The following is a 20898-nucleotide window of genomic DNA, read 5'->3' as shown; positions in this document are numbered from 1 at the left end:
CCTGGTGTCACTCACCTTAGGTTATTTTGAAAGTGTCAAACCCGCTTATCAAAGGTTGGCACTCGTGTGTGCTAATGCCATGGTCAAACGAGCCACTTAAAGTGCAATTGGTCGGTTCCCACATCATGAGACGTCTGTTCTCGATTGAAAATTCCAAATGGAATAACTAACGCAAGGCGGGCCTGCTCTAAACAACGTGTGGGGGCTTTCAAATAACCCAGATATTTCCGTGAAAAAAGGCAGTGTTTCCCGTATTTCAATGGGCCTGTATTTATTGTCTCGTGGTTTAAAAAAAGATACCACTACGACTCCGAAACAGATACTCTCCTGATTTTTTTTATACAAGGGCAGCACGCCAATGCAAAATAGTACCCCATCCTTTCCTTTATTCTACCCCACATCATCACCATAACACCCGATTTCTCAGTCTGCTATTAACATTGTAAACGTCTTTTAATTTTTTTTACAAATTGTCGGGGTGTGGGTTAAACGGCGGTGGGCTGTTCCCCCCTCTAGGACTCGCGCATATCCCTAAGTAAAAACCAATATGCAGTTAATAAATAAATCAATTAAATAAATAAGTGCTGGCTCCCCGTGACTCGATGTTCTTGTCGCAGGCCATCTGCTGTTTGACAGCTGCGCGCAGACGTGCTGAGAGGGGGATTGCTGCATTACACGCAGACACACCCAGTGACGGCCACGCTTCGATAAGAAATGGAAAGGTCCGCACGTGACTCTGGAAATGTTCAAAATGTGAACATCGCGCTTGACTTAATACAACACCGGTTAATAATGAACAAAATAAAAATATATAAAGTAGAACCCCTCTTAACGACCACCCCTGTTAAGGACTAATCGCTTAACGACGGGCATCCATACAGCCCAATGTGTAGTGTATAATATAGTGTAGTGTATAGTGTAGTGTATAGTAGTGTAGTGCCTCCATAGAGCCAAATGTGTAGTGTATAATGTAGTGTAGTGTAATGTGTAGTAGTGTATAGTAGTGTAGTGTATGGTAGTGCAGTGTATAGTAGTGTAGTGCACCTCCATAGAGCCCAACGTGTTTGCTTACCCACCATCCCCCTGTTAACGACGGCCGGTTGGAGGTACAGTAAATATGAATGCATTTATTAACCATGTTTCTTTGATTGTTATGTGTTTATACTGTTATTAGTCTCTTTATTTATTAATATACATTGTTTAAATGTGATCAAGTACGTTTCTTGGGTAAAAAAGGGTAATTTCCGATGCTATCGGAACGAATTAAGCCTTGAACGTGTATTTCCGATACTCGCTTAATGACCAAATCACTTAACGACCGGTTTCGTGGAACCAATCACCGTCGTTAAGAGGGGTTCTACCGTAAACAGCATTGTTATTTCAGAAACACAATGTACCGTGATACGACATACTGTTAAAGGTGAAGGCACAGCCCTGCAATTGCTTGCTCATACCATTGCTGGTGGACGGGCGTCCATTTGAGGGAGTTCTTGAGAGCCCCCCCCCCCGTCTCGAGAGGGCATTTGGCCTACTCTTCCACGCTATACCAGACGTGTTGGAAGAGGTGGGCGTACCCACACTGAATCCCACCACACATCGCCTGCCCATGTTATACGGTACTGCTGAGCGACCAGAAGCAGAGGTCTTTGAGAAACTTGCCTGGTGTGTCTCCTGCCACGCTGGGAAACCACATTTAACCGGCGACCTTTGCATTGCAAGTCTGGTGTGCGAGCCATTATACTACGACAGCTTCCCCTCTCCATTTAGAATATCCAAAAATCGCTATAATTGACAAGTTGGGTATAAAACGTATGGAAGTTTTAATGTATATATACTCCACTGTGTGTGGGGTAGTTTTTTTTACACGCACTATAAGTTGATTGTGCCTCAACATTCTACTCTCAAGGTCACATTCTTCCTGCCCTCCCAACTGCCTTCTACCGAGTCCGGGGGATAATCCTATTATAACTGGCACTCACACCAGCCAAACGGCAGTCATGTGATCATCGGGGTGTGATGAGGGAAAAAAGAAAACGCTCTTCGGGGAAGAGCCAGGACATGATCTCTGCGGTACGAGCTGTGTGTCACAATCAAGTAAAATGTTTTGATCGGAAAATGCGACGGATCGCTGAAATCCTTCCTCCTTTAATGATTTCGCCCAAGAGGATGCAATGGTGACGGCCACGTGATTAAATTAACGTTTCATTCGATCACGTTCATAGAGCGTGGGATTATAATGTATCAGGAGTACTGTAACTAACAATATGCAACGTCTTCTCTCGCATACGTACTTCTGCTGCGAAAAACCTGGCGATGTGTAGGTCTGCATGTGCCGTGCGGTGACTAATTTGGAACATTTTGAAGCAAATAGCCTCAAAAAAGTACGGACATGGGCACGTCTGGACATACTGCGTGTGTCTCACTTGGCCTTTTTCAATGTAAGCTTCAGCCTGAAAAAGGGGAGTAAGTACATGCATCGGAGTGCCATGCCACCTTGAAGGGAGCTTGCAAACCATCCGACGGATCAGTGATCGTGAGCAGATCTGCAGCGCGATGTTTAGTGCTCTATGGGCTGCCTTTGCCGAGCATTCTGCACCGCCTCACCGCATTCGGGCGCGCCTGGTTGATGCATTTGTGGTCCTAGACACACGTCTGCGAGACATCGAGCCACAGAGAGAACCAGCAGCCGGGCCCAGGACATAATGCAGAAGGCTCCTTCCCCTCTTCTTGATTCTTTCGGTAAAGTCACGTAGAAGGGAAGTAATAAAATAATAAAAATAAAACATAATAATATTTTATTTTATTACTTCCCTTCTACGTGACTTTACCGAAAGAACCAAGAAGATGAATCCCTGCAGTCAATCGAAAAGCTCCTTCCCCTTTTGGTGTTTCAGCACCAATCACCAATCATCACCACCCAACCGCCCTTGTGTAAACCGTGCTTGTCAATGCAAACCCTCCCCTCCCCTCCCAGGGCAGCTGTTACGACAACCACTCTCCCCTCTCTATCTGCGGAACTCGGTAGTGGGATGCGAGGCTTGCTATCTTTCGCAAAGCACGACGCTCGGTCTCCACCGTCCTCATGTTAACAGGCCCCTCGGTGTACACAGGATGCAGAGAGCATTGAACCCCCTTATCTCATTAAGGGCCTCTTAATTTACGACGCAGAGGGTTGCCTTTAATAAACCGCACCTGCGGTGACTTTGTTCGCTGCGCATGGCATCCTGCCTGCTTATCTCCGCTCGCATATTTGCCATGAACGTGAACGCATTTTTTCTCTATTCGCACGCTTTATTTTGACCATTGGCAAAACAGAATTCCGCAATGCAAGTGGGCATCTTCCCAGCTGCATTGGAAACATCAGTTGACCTTATTTTGCATTTTCGCTTTGAAAAATCCATTTGTCAATCTCAAGAAAAAGATACCTGCGCAGTATTTGGTAGATTGTATTTGGTAGATTGTTTTATTTCATTGCATGGGGCCTGACTGCAGCTTTCGTGACTGCTAACATTTGGAAAGTATTCGTTCATAGCTAAAAGCCCAAAAGTTGTTAGACTGACATTACTAATTCTCTTCATAATTGGGTATTTACTGTGATGGTCAATATATGGTAATTCTACTTTGAAACGCATTGTCAATAATTTTATTGGCATCCAGTGTGCTATTAGTATAATTGCATAAAATGTATGTAGTATAAAATTACTTTTCCCATGATATGCCAATATTAATCGCAATAGCATGATTTTAAGTGCTGTAGTTACAGTATCAATACCCACACACATGTTTATATGTAGATAACTACATGGCGATGTTAATTATCCATAACTGATATTACACTGGATATCAAGAGTATCCATCGAAACTACCCCATCATCGCAGAAAATTGTTATATAACTATAAGTAATTGACATTTTTACATTAATTTATCTGGCTTTTTAACGTTTTTTGTGAATGTTGGCCTGAATAACACTGAAAATAACCTCAACATAATCTCAAAACGTCACCTGTCACGTATATCTAGTTTTTCTTTGAAACTCGTGTTATTGACGATTTATTATTGTTGTTGTTGTTATTAATCGTACTTGTGCACCACTGCCAATGCAGGGATCATCACCAAATAGTTTGTTAAATAACACTGGGCCATCATGAAACCTCCTTTGCCAGTTGACATTTATAGAAGAAGAAGAACAAAAATCGACATCATTATCTTTATATATAGCATGTGTGCATGAGGCTTGTTAATAGAATTGTGCGTCATTAACGTTACAAGGCTTTAGTACTGGATTTGCATTTTGGTAGACTGGAAAAAGATGCAAAACATACTTTGTTCATTTCACATGACGGTGCGTTCAAGTTTACCGAATTAATCCTGCTGAAACCTTTCAGATAATATTAATTAACAATGTATGCTCGTTCCCAATGTGAAGTGAATGTACAATTGAATAACTGTCAAAGAGTTTGGAATTAATTGTTAAAGTTGTTGGTGTGTTCCACAAGTGAAACTACGGTAAAGCATTCGTAAACGAACCTCATCTCTGTACGTTGAAAGCGCATTTGTTCACAGAGTCCACGATTATAATTCAAACGCTTAACCATTCCTGGATCAACCACTGTGACATTAAAATACATCCACGTTGAAGTTAGTGTGAAAGGATGATTTTTTTTTATCCTAACAGAGCTCCAAATAGCCAAACAGATGGTAACCAATTACTTCAATTAAGCACCTGGGTTGGAAACATCACCCGAGGAGTTGAACTCTTGACTTTCTCAGCCAGGCCCGAGGTGGAGGCTGTTGTACAAGAGGCTTCAGGTCAGCCTTACCAAGTCTGTCGGCATTACGCTATTGAGATGCCAATGTCAAGAACCGCAAGCTGCATATCTGTCAGAGCGTTTATTTTTTTTATAATAAGAGTACTTCGATTTAAAGCTTTCGTGACTGCAGGGATTCATCTTCTTGGTTCTTTCGGTAAAGTCACCTAGAAGGGAAGTAATAAAATAATAACTTTCCTGGCGGTGTTCATTCAGACGCTGTCTTTCCGACAGACCTGTTCTTCACCTGAGGACGGCTGCTTGCGTTGTGGCCGAAACGTCGTGAGAATTATTTTATTGTGTTTTATTTTTATTATTTTATTATTTCTCTTCTACATGACTTTACCGAAAGAACCAAGAAGAAGAGTACTTCGCTTAACATGCATCGTTGTGCTTGCAGTGGTATGAGCACTCTTTGGTTCTTTCGGTAAAGTCACGTATAAAGATAAAATAATAAATTAAATACTAGCATACGACGTTTCGATTGCAACACAAGCAATCGTCATCAGGTATAAATGAAATAGAAACACAAATCTAGTATACTTAGAAATGGAATGTGCCTGTTTGTTCTCTCTATGTATCTCTGTGATATCTGTCTCTACTTATATGTCTGTCTATATGTCTCTGGTCCTGTGTTTTATCTCTCTCTCAAATTTAGCATTCTCAGGAAGAACGTAATCAACCAGGTAGGGTGTTGACTGTTATGTTATCCGACTCTCTGTTGTATTACATTCCATTTCTAAATATACTAGATTTGTGTTTCTATTTCTCTTATGCCTGATGATGATTGCTTGTGTTGCAATCGAAACGTCGCTATTATTTTAATTCATTATTTTATCTTTAGACGTGACTTAACCGAAAGAACCAAAGAATAATTCCTGCAGTCACGAAGGCTCCAAAAATTAAGATTGAACCACTTCTACGGGGAAGTTTTAAGCTTATCTTTTTTCTCTCTCTGGCTATTTGTTCTCTCTGCCTGTGTCCTCTCTTTGGAATTTTCACACTTAAATTCTAACTTAGCAATCTTTGAAATACGTAATCAACCAGGCTATGCGTTAATTGTGTGTTGACCGACTCTCTGTGTTGCATTACATCACATTTCGATATTTTGCGAGGTTATTTAATTTTAGTGTGTCTTTCTCCTAATTTTCAAGCTTGCGTGCCGTGCCACGTCGTCGTCTTACTTGCGCAGCAGCAACACGTTGCCGTCCACTCATTGATATGCTAATTTTCTCTGCCCCCTCCCTCTCTCCGTCCCCGCCCCCCCCCCTATATTTAAGGGACCGTCACAGAAACGACCCCTCTCTCTGTGCCGATATGTGTCCTCTCTCTGTGTGTCCTTGTGATGTCTGTCTGCTTGTATGTCTGTCTATAGTTTTCTAGTTAGATTTTTGTTGCTATTTCTCTTATGCCTGATGATGATTGCTTGTGTTGCAATCGAAACGTCGCTATTATTTTAATTCATTATTTTATCTTTAGACGTGACTTAACCGAAAGAACCAAAGAATAATGGGGGGGGGTGTCCATTTGGAGGACGTCACCTGCTCATGAATATTAATTAGAGGGCTGGTCTATGTGGAGTGACGTCACGAGCATTAAAGACAGGCATTCCTGGGTGATTATAGTAGGTAAATCTTGATTTGAAGCTTTCGTGATTGCAGGAATCCCTACTCCTTGGTTCTTTTGTGTGGCGATCGAAACGTCGTGATCTATTATTTTTTTCTACCTACGTGACTTTACCGAAATAACCAAAGAGCATAGTAGGTAATTTAAATCTTTGGATGTATCTTCAATCCAGCGTTCAGAATATATATTCTAATAATGTCAACATCTTTGATTTTTTTTTATAACTTCTTGTTTCACTCCTCTTTTGATTTGCATTTTGTTACTTTCTCCATGTAATGTTAGCCGTTCCACATCTGCAGTTTTGATCATTGAAATAAAGTTGTTACTAAGAGCTTGCTATGCCAGTGCTTGGATAATAGACTTAATCAGTTTTACACAATACATTCGAATATATACTACACTGTGCTTATGCAATTGGGTTGCGTGGTAAGTGTACTGCTCCTTGAATCTGGCCATCTGAGTTAGATTTCCAACCACGGCTAGCATGAGGGGCGAGGGATACCTTTCACCATCCCGAACCGACCAGAGTGGTGAAGTATGGTTATATAACCCCTGCCACAGACAGCTTGGGGAGAACCTCATCCAGAAGTTGATTGTCAAATAACTGTGCTTCAGTATGCAGTATAACCACGTATCATTGGTAGTGTTGCTTAAACCCTAACATCCACAATATATCGATATTTTAAATATAAATTTGATCATGTTGAGATACTACGGAGCTTAAGCAGTTAATTCATCATACACGGAGCATATATCATCGGTGTATAACGCACATGGCAGATTAAGCAGTCACCTGTATACCTCTGGCGTTTAAAATAATTATGGTGAAGGGAGCGCATACCAGCAAACAGAGTGAGACAAAGAGTTGCAGCTAACGCGAGTGAGTTTCACGGCACGGCAGAGGGATCAGGAGGATGACTAATTAATGGGGACGCTGAGAGAAATCGGGCGGCGGCTGAGACAGGCTGGCTGGGAAATGCACTCCGCTGCAGGTCAGGGGGTTTGCAGTAATTGAAGGAAAAAAAACCGCGACGCCATTCTGTAATTTGGTACCCGTAGCACATTTGGTGGTAGTGGTGAGGCATTCAATGGCAAAGAACACAAAAATATATATATATTCTTGGTTCTTTCGGTAAAGTCACGTAGAAGGGAAATAATAAAATAATAATAAAATAATTCTCACGACGTTTCGGCCACAACGCAAGCAGCCGTCCTCAGGTGAAGAACAGGTCTGTCGGAAAGACAGCGTCTGAAGGACTTTCCGACAGACCTGTTCTTCACCTGAGGACGGCTGCTTGCGTTGTGGCAGAAACGTCGTGAGAATTATTGTATTATGTTTTATTTTTATTATTTTATTATTTCCCTTCTACGTGACTTTACCGAAAGAACCAAGAAGATGAATCCCTGCAGTCACGAAAGCTTTAAATCGAAAAATAAATATGTCAAGGGTTGGGTTCGTTTGCCGATGATTCGCCGATGAGGTTGCCAGCGTACATGTTGTCCGCCCATGCTTATCCTGCAGCCGAAAAGTCGAAGGACGGATTTGTAAAACATTTTTCTTTTATCAGTTTGCCACTGCGTGCGACCGGCAGAAAAAATAAACCACACGTCAGCCAGCGCGCAGAGCGCACCGGGTTGACGCGCGGCCGTTTGATCGATGAACAGACCCGACACTGCGTGCCACAACGCAGAGCACAGCACGGAACACGTGCCAACAACGGAGCCGTACAATCACAGAGGCGAGCCCACTTTGCCTACGAAGGCGTCTGCAGCGAGCCTCACATATTGTACGGGTGTAGAATGTATAAAATGGCCAAGCTCACTCTGCTGGATTTGCTGGAGTACACTCGCCTCTGTCTTAATTATCGTTTGATATTGCGTAGCGTGTTGGTTTTTGAACTGCTGTGATGGGGCAGCTATAGCATGTTGAGATTTTCAATTGACTACACCGCATGCTATAACAAAGGTTGCTGTTGACAGCTGTTTATTTTAAGTGGCTTGCACACACACACCGTGATTCTTTAAATCGTAATAAAAGAAGAAATGAAAGCCAGTCAATCTACTGTTGGATGACGGTGTTTCCCATGCTGTGTGGGTCATGGGGGTTTGTAGCCATACTTCACCACTCTGGTCAGTGTAGGTTGGTGAAGGTGGAAATGGGGAGCGTGACTGGGACGTTAGCCAGCTGCGGTAACCACTGTGCACAGCTACTTTCTCTTGTAGGCACACGTAAAACAAAAGTTATCTTTAATAACATTAAAACAAATGTTGTTACAAATGTCTGTTACTGGAATCTTATGAAGGTTTTTTTTTACAAAACGCTACCCATCTTATATGTAGTATGAGTACATGTTTATCATATTCCTGTATACTGTATTTTACAACTTTGTCGTATCTTTAGCTTACATTAAGTTAGTATACAGACATATTAAAGTGGCCAATGGATAAGGACTGGAAGTCATCTTATGAGCACTTCAAGAAAAGCAATAGCAATGCGCATTCAGTATGTTATCTCAACAGCAGCTTACATAACATACACAATACTGAACAAAAATCTAATCTTTTTTGGTTGAAGAAGGGAGTAGAATAGTACAATGATGTCATGCTTTTATCTACATTGTTGCTTGTGATATTTATGTCAGCCATTATGTTATTCGTACAGCTTATTTCAGGGGTATGTTTAATGAATTATAAATGTTTATGAGTTGGATTAGAAAGTGGCTACTTCAATGTCGGTGGGCCATCATACAACACAGATAATGTGTTTCTTTTACGCTAAGAACTCGTAATTGTCCCAACCAAAACATTATATTTCAGGAATGTTAAACCGTGCAAGATTAGACTGTGCATGCTGTTCAACCAGGCTACTTCGACCGATATGCCTGATAATTTTATTCCCAAAAAAAGTCATCGCAGGTATTGGCGGCTGGAGTGTATCCCAGTGCAATGCGTGTTGATTTGATAACTGCTGTGATGGGGCAGCTTAATCCAAAGACTTCACTAGATGTAACCATTACAGAGTTTTAGATGCTCAATTCACTCGACAATGGCTTTGCTGTTTACAACTGTTTATTTTCAAGTGACTTACGCACACTGCGATGCATTCAATAATAATAATCACAATGATTGTCGTGGAAAAAATGATAGCTCCCTTTTGTCAATCCACTGCTGGACGAAGGCCCTCCCTTCATTGGGTTGGTGCAAGGGGTGGGGTAGGCCAGCACAAGTTCAAATTTCGCCGACCGCTGCTATGCTCGCCGTGCCTAAGAATTGACCTCCGCTCGCATGGTTCACGGCACAAGGCACGAGGCCCATTGCGCAACTGCTTGACCCCTTTACATGCAGGTTGCGAAACGTAAAATATAACAAATTTGGCGGCAGGGCTTTGGCGATAGGACATTGTGACAGTGGATCACCCTTGCGGTTGCAAGACCATTCACACGATGACTTCCGACATTAAGCGCTGCCTCACGCAAGCGCTGCACCCTGCATGTACGGCTGTGATCAATGTTTATTGAACAACCTGACTGTCGCAGGGGTTACTCATCTACTTATCTTAAGGTAGAGATGAGAATTATTGTCGTTGGTGCAGGAGGCCTTAAGTTAACAAAAATCTAAAGATCTAATCGGCGTACCCTTGACATTGCTTTTGGACCATTTTGGAAAAATTATGTAGTGCGGAATGTATTTCTCCTCTATGATCATAGTTGGTAGGACCCCCCCTCCCCCCCCCATTAATTAAAAAATAATGACTCCCTAATTACTCCATTACTGGATGCGTTTCTCGAGCAGAAAAGAAATAGCTCCCCGAAAAAAACTAGAAATCGGTTGCTGTGTTGCATTTCCGTCACCAGCTGCAGCTGAGGGCATGCTGCTGTGTAATGGTGAACACACTGGCCTTGCAAGTCAGAGCAGCACACCGGTTCCATTTCATCTTTTTGATGTGACAGTTGAAAATAATGCGGCAAGTTTTTAAATCCCTTCCCCGCTGTTGCCTACATCGCAGTATAAATTGGTACTCCCACATATTGTCGATCGTCGGGGAAAAGTGTGAGTGCGCCCATCTCTCCCGTCACGTCTGGTCAACGTGGAAGAGTAGGCCGAAAACTCTCTAGAGTTCGTTCTCGAGTGGAGGCGTTACTGTTAGCAGTGGCGTGACCAAGCAATTGCAGGGCTGCCCCTTTAACCTCTCTGTCGTTGACAGTAACCTGGGAGGTGAAAAATTCTGCTGGTATCTGAGTAGAACGAAAACTATAACGTTCTATCTCTTATCTTGACCACTGTAACGCCACTCAAATTAAATGCGGTGTATATTAAGTATGCCCAGGACAAACACTGCATGGCATGTATGTGGAGGAATTTCCAACATTGCAAATTAAAAGACAGGGCCTTTTTGAGAATCTTTTTTTTTAAGTAGAAGATGATGCACTCCATTAGTAATTACTTGAATGTTTAGTGGACAGTAATGTATTTAAGAAACTTGGTAATTTTCTGCACATCTAAACTTTTGCTGGGAAAAAAACCCCATGAGCTATCATTTGTGGCCAGGTCGCTTCTGAAAAAGAGCTATATAGCTCAGTGGGCCTGAACTGATCAAATACATTTTTTTTGCGCAATGGTTGGATAATTGTTCCATCATCTCATCCCCCAGTTCCGAAGATTAGAGACCAAAGGGTAAACACCTCCGATCAGCACCGGTTGGCTACGTACGGCGCGAAAGAAGTTCAACATACGTGCAATAAAACAATGAATTAAGTGTAATTAAATTAGTGTCTTCCCCCCCCACCACCACGAACACATCACCGGTCAAACGGCCTTGTTCACATCGAAGCCCCCATTTGGATCCCTGACGGAAACAGCTGGAGCGCGTCATCCTCGGCCGCGACTGCTTTGATTTGGTGGCTCGGTGGGACAAACACCTGCGCGAGTGACAGCTCCCTTGCGTGCAGAGGGCTCGGAGCGCGCAGATGGAGGGCGTTGCATTTAGATGCAGCGGGCGCGCGCGCGTGAACGTGCACGCGCGGGGAGGGGGAATCGGTGTTCCCACAACGCATTGCACAACGAACCAATAATAACACGCCGACGCGCCCATTGAAATTCACAATGGGACTCGAGGGAAATGAGAGTTTGTTGAGTTTGAAACAGAGTCATTTATCTCCGTGGTTCGTGCAGGTGATGCTGAGATGAACGCTGTCATCGGCATCAAGAAGGTGATCGGACTGACTGCGTGTTGACAAAATGCAGCCCAATGACACAGCACACTTACATGTGCATCCCGCTATCAAGTCCGCTGCTGCATGGAGGTTCTCCGTGCAGCAGTGCAGGTCACGGGGAGTTCATTGACCAGACTGCACCACGCCAATCAGTGCTGGTTGACGAAGGTAGAGGGATGCATGGAAAAGGGTGAATAGAGGGTGCAGTCTAACAGGAGATTGTTCTGCCCTGTTCCTCTGCGTGCATGGCGGTCACCCTTCCAAGCACTATCCAGACTCAACTGATTGGCTTCCGCTCTCTGATGAGGTTGCTTGGTGTGCGGCCATGTTCCAGTATCAGGGACAAAAGCAACACACGAGAGGCATTGCAATGTCTCCTATATTATAGAAAACTAGCAGAAGTACCCGGCGTTGCCCGGGTGAAAAATATATTTCTTAATAACCTTACATATAAACACAGATGGGCTGCTACCCCTGCCCCCCCCCCCCAGCCATGATCTCCTCGGCCGCTGTGCAGTAATATGTACGGCCTATAGTGTGGTGGGGTGTCGAGGCCTAGTACCGTGCAGAGCCTCCGGCCTCGCCTAAATTGCCCACCCGGCTGAGGCTGGGTACTGGGGCCGTTACCCCCCCCCCCCCCCGCGCTACAATAATACTGTCTAATCGCTAGAATTTTATTATCTACCGACCCTATAATAGTAATTGCACACATTGGGGTGGGGGGGGAATGAAGAGGACGTGAAACTTTGATGAATTTACCTCAGAGTCGCGTGTTAATGCATGCGCATATTTTTAACGTGAATTAAAAATGGCGTCCACCCCGCAGCGAATGCGTCGCTACCCGTTGCCAGGGGCAACCGCCGTGGAAAACCAAACGGACCAATCGTGTCTCGCAAATCCCTCACATTTCGTCCAATGAAACTGCGTATGGTCCGGCGACACACAGACAGACAGACACACACACAGACAGACAGACAGATTTGAGATTTTATATATATAGATGTTACTGGTAGGAACCACCTGGTTCCACCAACCCACAGGGGATTATTGTGTCTGTCCGTCCGTCGTGAATCCAAAAATGGGAGGGGTGGGGCTAGGTGGGGAGGGGAGGGTGTGGACGGGCTGGCTGGGGAGGGGCTGGGTGGGGAGGGTAGGAAGGGGCTGGGTGGGGATGGTGGGGCTGGGTGGGGGGTGGAAGGGGTAGGGCTGAGTGGGGAGGGGCTGGTCACCCCGTGGTGCCCTTATAAAACTCAACGTTTAACTTACTCACGCCGGCTTGTGCGGAATACACCACGCCGCCTTTGACCCTGGCCATTGACCGAGCAACCCAACGTTCCTACCAGCTCCCTCCGCAGGAATGTGTTAAATGTTTCTCAAGTTATGTAATCCATACTGCTCGACCTAGTATGCACAATTATGGATAGGGGCACGATGTATAGATGAGGGCACAAGTATATGAAATAATAAACATAGACGGCAGTCGTGCATACACATTCTCTTAAATTGCACATGAGCAGGCATAGTTTCAAATAATAGTTCCTAATCACAACTTTTAATTACAGTGGTACAATACTTTGTACAAATGTGTACTCGATGCTTAACCATGATGGCATTGAAAAACATCCTTGGATAAATTATTGCACAAAGCAAGCTCACGATTTTCACATTGCTTAGTCGATAAATTGACCTAGAATGATGCTGAGCATGGATTATTTACATTCATAATTCAGCACTCAAGGGATCAGCTTTAGAATTTCAATAACGGAAATTATGTTAATAAAACATTACGCAGTATATATGTGTGTGTGTGCAGTGGTGTCGTCTTCCGTCCACTGCTTTATCACCGCAGCAACCGGCGTTTATTTTTCGGCCATGCACGCCACTGGAACGGGTATTTGCATCTGGTCTGCGCCTCTCCGAGTTCTGCTCAACATCTTTGCTAACAATACAAAGATAGAGAATAATACATGGTCACATATCATCATCATCAGCCATGGTCAGTCCACTGCTGGATGAAGGCTTTCCTCCTAACGCTGTCAACAGCTCTCATGTCCTTGTAATGGAAAAATCCACCTTTGTACCAACACACAGACTGATTTTTCAGGTTTACTCATCTCCTAAACTAATAACTAAACTTGTTTTATTTTACCAGGTAAAGCCCCCACTGAGCTCTATAGCTCTTTTTCAGATGCAGCCTGGCCAAAAAATATAGCTCAACGAAGTGGCTTATCACGTGTAAATTGATCACGTGCATAGAAGTAACGGTCTACATCAGGGACGGATCAAAGTTACGAGGGGCCTTAGGGAATAAGAGAGATAAGCATTTATTTTATTGTCCTTCCCCCACACCTCTGATGAGCACGGTTGACTACCTACGGTGTTAAATAATTTCCACATGCTTACATATTGCAACTATAATGAAGTCATCAAACATATGTATCTATTAAGCTATGTAAAGTTAACACATTTAATCGATTCAAGGGTAAATTCATCAAACACAAAGTACTCACAACACCAATTTCTTCAAATAAACATGTTTTCCCGAGCGTAATTCAAAGACAAACAATTTCCGATGGCCGTGCTACCGTCGCTCAGCTGTTACTTCAATATGGAATGGAGGGCCTAAAGAAACGTCGACAAAGCACGAGGTCCTAAGGCCTGTGAGTTAATTTGGCCCTGGTCAACATAGAAGTGATGGGTCAGCATATAAAGTGGGACAACATATATGAGAAGTACAAAGGACAGGGATGTAACCTCAAGGGACATCATGGCACACGTGTTTCAGAGAGTCCCTGTATGGTAGAGTAAAAGGAGCAGTTTCAGTGGTAGGAGTAGAAACAGGAGATAGATGTTTTTAAGGCATCTGAGTAGTTATGGGAACGTTCAATGAGTATGGAGTGGTCAATGTTGGAGGTTGTCTGATCAAATAAGGTCAATAATTAAGCGTAGAATAAGAGTATCCATAGAATTGTCTTGCTGGAAACGAGCTTGTATTGGGTAGTGGAAACAATGTAGGCAGGGATGCATGTAGAGGTGGAAGTAGATGACCCTCTTCAAGACTTTCCAAGGAAATAACTGACTGAGATAGGATGGACATTTTAAGAAAAGTTTGAGTCCAGATGGCTGGAATTTACACTTACCCCAACATCTCCCCATGCTATCATCATCATAAAACTGTAATTAAACCATGTGACTAAAGGTAATTTGCAAGGGAGACCTGAATCACACATCCACTGAATATACATGTAAAATAAGACGAAATTACAGTCAAAATACATTACCCATCACAATACTCATAACAAAATAAAACAAATTGATGTGATGAACTTATCTTATAAGGCAATCACTGAGAGTATAGCACCAACATAACTTTCAAGGTCCAATATCAACTTTTGTTGCATTTAAAACACGTAACACGCAAACTTTATTCTGAAGTAAATCATGATTGCCAAAAATGTGTGGAGCGAGAATTGAAGCTATAAACCAACATGACTGCATGTATCACCTTGGTGTGTGACATTCAACTCATCGCGATGTGAAAAATACAAAATTAAGTTCATACTTCTCACATGTACTCCCAAAACTGGGTATGAGCAAGGCTTTTCACCTGAGCCTCAAATGTATTTGATATACATTGTACCTTAATGTAAAGCCTTTATACTGGTAGGAACCACCTGGTTCCACCAGCCCACAGGGGAATATTGTGTCCGTCCGTCGTGCATCCAAAAATGGGAGGGGTGTGGCTGGGTGGAGAGGGGAAGGATGGGAGGGGCTGGGTGGGGAGGGGAGGGTGGGGAGGGGCTGGTCACCCCGTGGTGCCCTTATAAAACTCAACGTTTAACCTATTCACGCCGGCTTGTGCCCGCCCTCACAGTCGGCCATATTTGCGGAATACACCACGCCGCCGTTGACCCTGGCCATTGACCGAGCAACCCAACGTTCCTACCAGCTCCCTCCGCAGGAATGTGTAATTCTGGAAGTGTACCATATTTTTCTTCTTCTGGCAAATACTCACATTTCCAGGTGCCTCTTTTGTCCTTATTCTACCCCACTTAAAATACTTTATGCAACGGTGTTGACTGTGGACATTTCAAAGGTGAAATTAAATCAGCTGGGTTTTATTAATCATCTGACTACAGTCAGCAGTATTCCTTGAAGGGCTGCTTTTTTTACTTTGGTGTATGATCTGTAATCTCCCAAAATAGGTCACGCAAATACATGGCAATTATATAATTATAAATGAAACACCACTTTACTGCTACTCATATTTCATATTGCCCTCAGTGCATTCTTGGTCATTACCCTGTTGTCTAGTTGTTAGCTGCACACATTTTGTTACAATAATGCACAAATATCCAATTAACCTTTTTTTTTAAGGCACAGCACACATGTAGTATCAGTTCTACAAAAGACCTGTATTGCTCGTTGTAGCCTTGCATGCATTCTAAAAAATACGCGTTGTTATACAAATAAAAGTGGTAAAGACGCTGCCCTGAAATTGCATGCCCATGCCACTGGTGGTGGAAACTAAAACAGGTTTTTTTTTATTGTACCAGGTAAGGCCCGCTGAGCTATATAGCGATTTTTTCAAAAGCGACCTGGCCACAAATGATAGCTCAGCGAAGTGGCTTATCATGTGGAAATGTATAGCAGCAAAATACTCTAAAATGCATGTTTCTAAACATGGAGGGAAAAAGCCAAGGGACCCGGAGAAAAAATCCACATGACCACGGGAGAGCATGCAAACTCCCAAATATACAGCAGGGTTGGGATCGGAACCCACGACGTAGGTGCCTCCATGAGAGGGAGTTCTGTAAAGACACTCAGAGGAGCTAATATTGGCCTGCTCTTCCACAGCTATACAAGTACATTGTATAAAAGATATATAGACATGCCCCACGTGTACCCTTTAAAATGTTCGGCGCATTTGTTGATATGGACAATCACATGCATGTCAGCTTGACACGCACTCAAGCGACAAGTCACCCACGTTCGTGTGGTGAGGAGCAGTAGTGGCAGCAGCTGTTTGTTGTGCGGGGCAGTTTCCAGCCTGTGCTCCGTGATGAAGTGTTGTGTGCCTTCACGGAAGACGGAGTTTGATGCATTGCGCGGAATACGGCGACATATGTAACGCTGCTGCAGAAATTGAACATGCAATGTAATTGGTTTAATTGGAAGCACTGTTTCTAAATCTGATTGAAATCTTGTGAGCTGCTCAGCGTATTAATTCAGGATTTCAGTTGTGTATATTTTTTTGCAAAAGTGATTTATTGTTTTTCATGAGATCCCATATGCTTTTGAATGCCTTTATAACAATGAAATACTAAATTGATGCTGAAATAGAACAGTACATGCATATTCTCGTTTATGCTTTTGCCTTAAGGCTAACCTATTGATGGGCTCATAATTAATCAGATTACTAACTTGCATTTTGATTCCCATTATCATTTCCAATCCCATTATCTTTGCAAGCCGCTAAAAATATATCGGTATGGCTAATGCAACGACAACAACAATTCATCATGTTACAACAAAGGGTTGTATTGGAGCTAATCTCCAAGTAGCTGGGCTAACTTTTTTTTTTGCTACTTTCAGAATGACTGCAACAAGACAGAAAAGAAGAGTGACAGCCACGATTTGAGAGTTTTCTATATACACGCTTCTCTAATTCTTCCAAAAATATGTTGATTTAAAATGTATTAAGCCCTAAAGCTTTGTCTTTGGCACTAAGGAGTATAATCTAGGGCAATTATGGCCTATGGTAGCCGGATTGGGAGCTCAGCAGGGAGATGTCATCTGTATATTAAGCTGCATTTTCACAAACACCACTTGCTATTTCCACACTTCAACCCACACAATGCAAACACAAAGGAGTTCACTTTGGTATGTTTGTTATATATATAAGAAACAGCCCATTTGTAACAGTTTTATTTCACCAAAGCGAAATCAGAAATGGAAAGGCCAAGAGTAAAGTTTTCAAATTGAATGTCGAATTCGTAGTTGTACCGTTATTTACAAATCCAATGCAACAATTCCTATCCCGTTTGTTTCATTGCCGCAGCGAAATTATTCCATCATGATTAGAAACTCATCGTGTATTTCGATATTTTTTTCGTGGCGTCTAAAACGACGCATTATTATTGGTGTTGTGCATCATTACAGTCGTTTGTTATCTGCTGCACATTTTAAGTGAAACTTATGTACCACCGCTGCCATCTTGCCAGAAGTGCCTGGGAAATGGGTCGTGCATTTCAAGTGTCTATCGTGGTCAAATAAAGATGAGTAATACAGATGGGCGGAAGTGGTGCGAGCCTGTAATACAGCGCTGTGGAGGCAAGGGTTGGTGGATCAAGCAAATGATTGTGAAACTCCCTTCACCATGGGCATCGTGGAAGAGAAAACCCGTGGCTTACTAGGAGAAGGTAGTACAGCAAAGTGAACTAACCGCCATCAATTCTAGATTTGAAGTTTTCGTGACTGCAAGAATTCATACTCTTTGGTTTTTTCGGGAAAGTCACGTAGGTAAAAAATAAATAAATTATTAAACAACTCAATTAAATCACGACGTTTCGAAGGCAACACAAGCTTCCGTCTTCAGGTGGAACCGTTACAGTCAAAATCACTGTACTACAGTGTACTACAGTGATTTTCAATTGGTGACTTCCATGCTACAGTAATTTTGGCTACAGTGATTTTGGCTGTAACGGTTCCACCTGAAGACGGAGGCTTGTGTTGCCTCCGAAACGTCGTGATTAAATTTAGTTATTTTTTCATTTATTTATTTTTTACCTACGTGACTTTACCGAAAAAACCAAAGATGATAACCGCCATCAGGTTCCCATTTGTTCGGGGATAGAGCGTTGCCCTCTTACCGCACGTGGGTTTTCTCTGGGTGCTCCGGTTTCCTCCAACTTATATAATAATAAACACTGCTTCTTGTGTTTTGTTTTGCTGGCCTTCCCCACACCTCCTATTAGCACGCTTGGCTACGTACGGTGCGAAGGAAGTTCAACATATGTACTCATGAATTGGCCGAAAGCATTGTAACATAAAAACCTGATGCTGAACCGTTCCGAAAAAGAGTCCACTGATGCAGTGTGGCTTACCTGGATAAATAAGCGTACGAAAATGTTTTAATTTCGAATGGCGTATTTGTTGCGTATCAAACACTTAACGGAGCTGTGCACAACTACGAAAACACATTTTTCTGGGGGAAATGGCAAGATGTTAGGCATTATATGTGAATTGCACTTGCAGTCACAGCGTTGGGTAATCGTGATTCAGCTCTACAATTGACCTCTGCCTAGCATGGAAGTCACCAATTGAAATGCCCCTCACCTCCACAGTAACATTTTAAGGCTGTCAAGCATTACAATTTAGAGTGGACCATTTTTTTCCTCCATGTAGATAACGAATAAAGTGCGATGAATCCACATACATGGGACTGTTTATTCCATTCCACTTTGGTTGGCACCAGCTGTAACTTGTAATAAAGCAAAAAAAAAGAACAACACCCGAGCCACATTATGCTGATGATGTTTTGGTAAGACCATTGTGTGTTTGTTTTCAAGTCTTGTAGCTGTTTCCTAACATTTTGGCTGACATTTCCAGTTTGGTTATTGCTCCCACTCACTATTTGCACACATTACTAAACTGGACCAAACCAGCGTGCAACCAGTTTCATTTTGCCCAAGCCGATGGCGCATAGCCATCGCTGTTTGTGACCTTGTTAAGCACGGTTAAAGTGCTCATTATTCAAGGATTACTCTCAATTAAAAAAAGAAATGGTTAGAAACAAGTAATTTATATGTGGAAAGTTACTGTTCTACTGCGAAAGCATTTGTGCATGCAGTCGTTATCAAAACTCAGAAAAGATCATTACGGACGGAGCCGTGGTACAGTGGTAGGCGCACTGCACTCTGTACCGGTGACCTGAATGCATTCCCAGCCATGGCTATCATCAGTGGCGAGTGACATCTGAATCGGTTCTGAAACACAGATACTCTCTTTGCCAAGGCATACCGACCAGGCGAGTGAAGTATAATTAAACAACCCCCATATCCGACGTCAGAATCAGAATGTTGAGCTATACTGGAGAAAATCTGATGAGCTATCAAGCTCATTTTTTACAGATGTCCAGTAGTAGACATACACAAGGGAGGCCTTAATTTTGCAGTGGTTTGATTTAGGGCTATGAATTATTCTTATTTAATAGTTATAACATTAACGGTGGCGAGATGTTAACTTACTCGCTTGATTTGCAGGAGGTCGTGAGTTCAATCCCGACCCTGACGCCTCTATATTTGTAGTTTTCAAGCCGCTCTCCCCGTGGTCACGTGGATTAATCTCCGGGTTCTCCTTTTTTTCCCCCTTTGCATTTAGAAAAACATGCGTTTAGAGTATTTGTCTGTAATAAATGTCCACACGATGATAAGCCACTTCGTTGAGATATCATTTGTGGCCAGTTCGCTTCTGAAAAAGAGCTATAGAGCTCAGTGGGCCCTGCCTAGAAGAAAAAAAACATTCAGGAAATTCACAAGAGTGAATTGAATGTGGTGGAAAATATGTATTGTACTTCGATATGGCAAGCTTTTCTGACGGGGCGGTGGGGGGCTGCTATTAAACTGCACTGTATAACTGTAATAGAACTGGCTGGTCTGACCAGCTGTGGAATCAATCATGCTTAACAAACTATACAGGGGAGAGACGTACTCGTTGGTGAAAATGTGGGAGTACAATGTGTCTCTAGGAAGTAAAATTTCACGGAAACCTATTGAGAAACTACAGACTGCGTTAACTGCAATGATACGCAGGAAACAAAAAGAAGGTACAATTCCGAAAAAATATAGTTTGCACAGCTAAGGAAAACGTAGGCACATGCCACAATATGTGCACTCACCTTTCGTTGTTGCGTCATTTGAATAATAGCTTTAAGACAAACAAGAGTAGGTCCTTCTTCAATCATTCGTATCCCAGCATAAGTATATTTTACATGAAGTGACTTTATACTTGAATTTGTTGACTCTGCGGTTTACCCAGTTTCGTATATATTGTGTCTTAGTGGCAAGCAGCCATTGTATGAATTCATTTATGCAAAACGCTGAATTTAAAAACCGGAAACCCGTTCATGAATTAATATTACAGACAAAAAGTATTGAAGCAAAGCACTATTAAACACACGCACTTGGTGTATTGGTTTTTGTTGAAGAACTTAAATGAAATAAGGGCAAAAATAAATGGAGACCTTCTT

The 20898-nt window shown here is 42.7% G+C and overlaps 1 protein-coding gene across 1 annotated transcript in view; it reads left to right on the top strand.

Annotated features, from left to right (window-relative positions):
* Positions 1–9878: 9878 nt before the first annotated feature.
* The window catches only part of LOC144942888 (cell adhesion molecule DSCAM-like), a 196714-nt gene continuing 185694 nt past the window's right edge, over positions 9879–20898 (top strand). The window contains 2 exon segments of the mRNA XM_078869889.1: positions 9879–9927; positions 11608–11662. Of these exon segments, the coding sequence (XP_078726015.1) occupies positions 9879–9927; positions 11608–11662 (104 nt within the window).

Source organism: Lampetra fluviatilis, chromosome 29 (genome assembly GCF_964198595.1).
Source record: "Lampetra fluviatilis chromosome 29, kcLamFluv1.1, whole genome shotgun sequence".
NCBI classification, from domain to species: Eukaryota; Metazoa; Chordata; class Hyperoartia; order Petromyzontiformes; family Petromyzontidae; genus Lampetra; species Lampetra fluviatilis.
The sequence above is the reverse complement of the archived record's forward strand: the minus strand, read 5'-3'. Positions and strand labels throughout refer to the sequence as shown.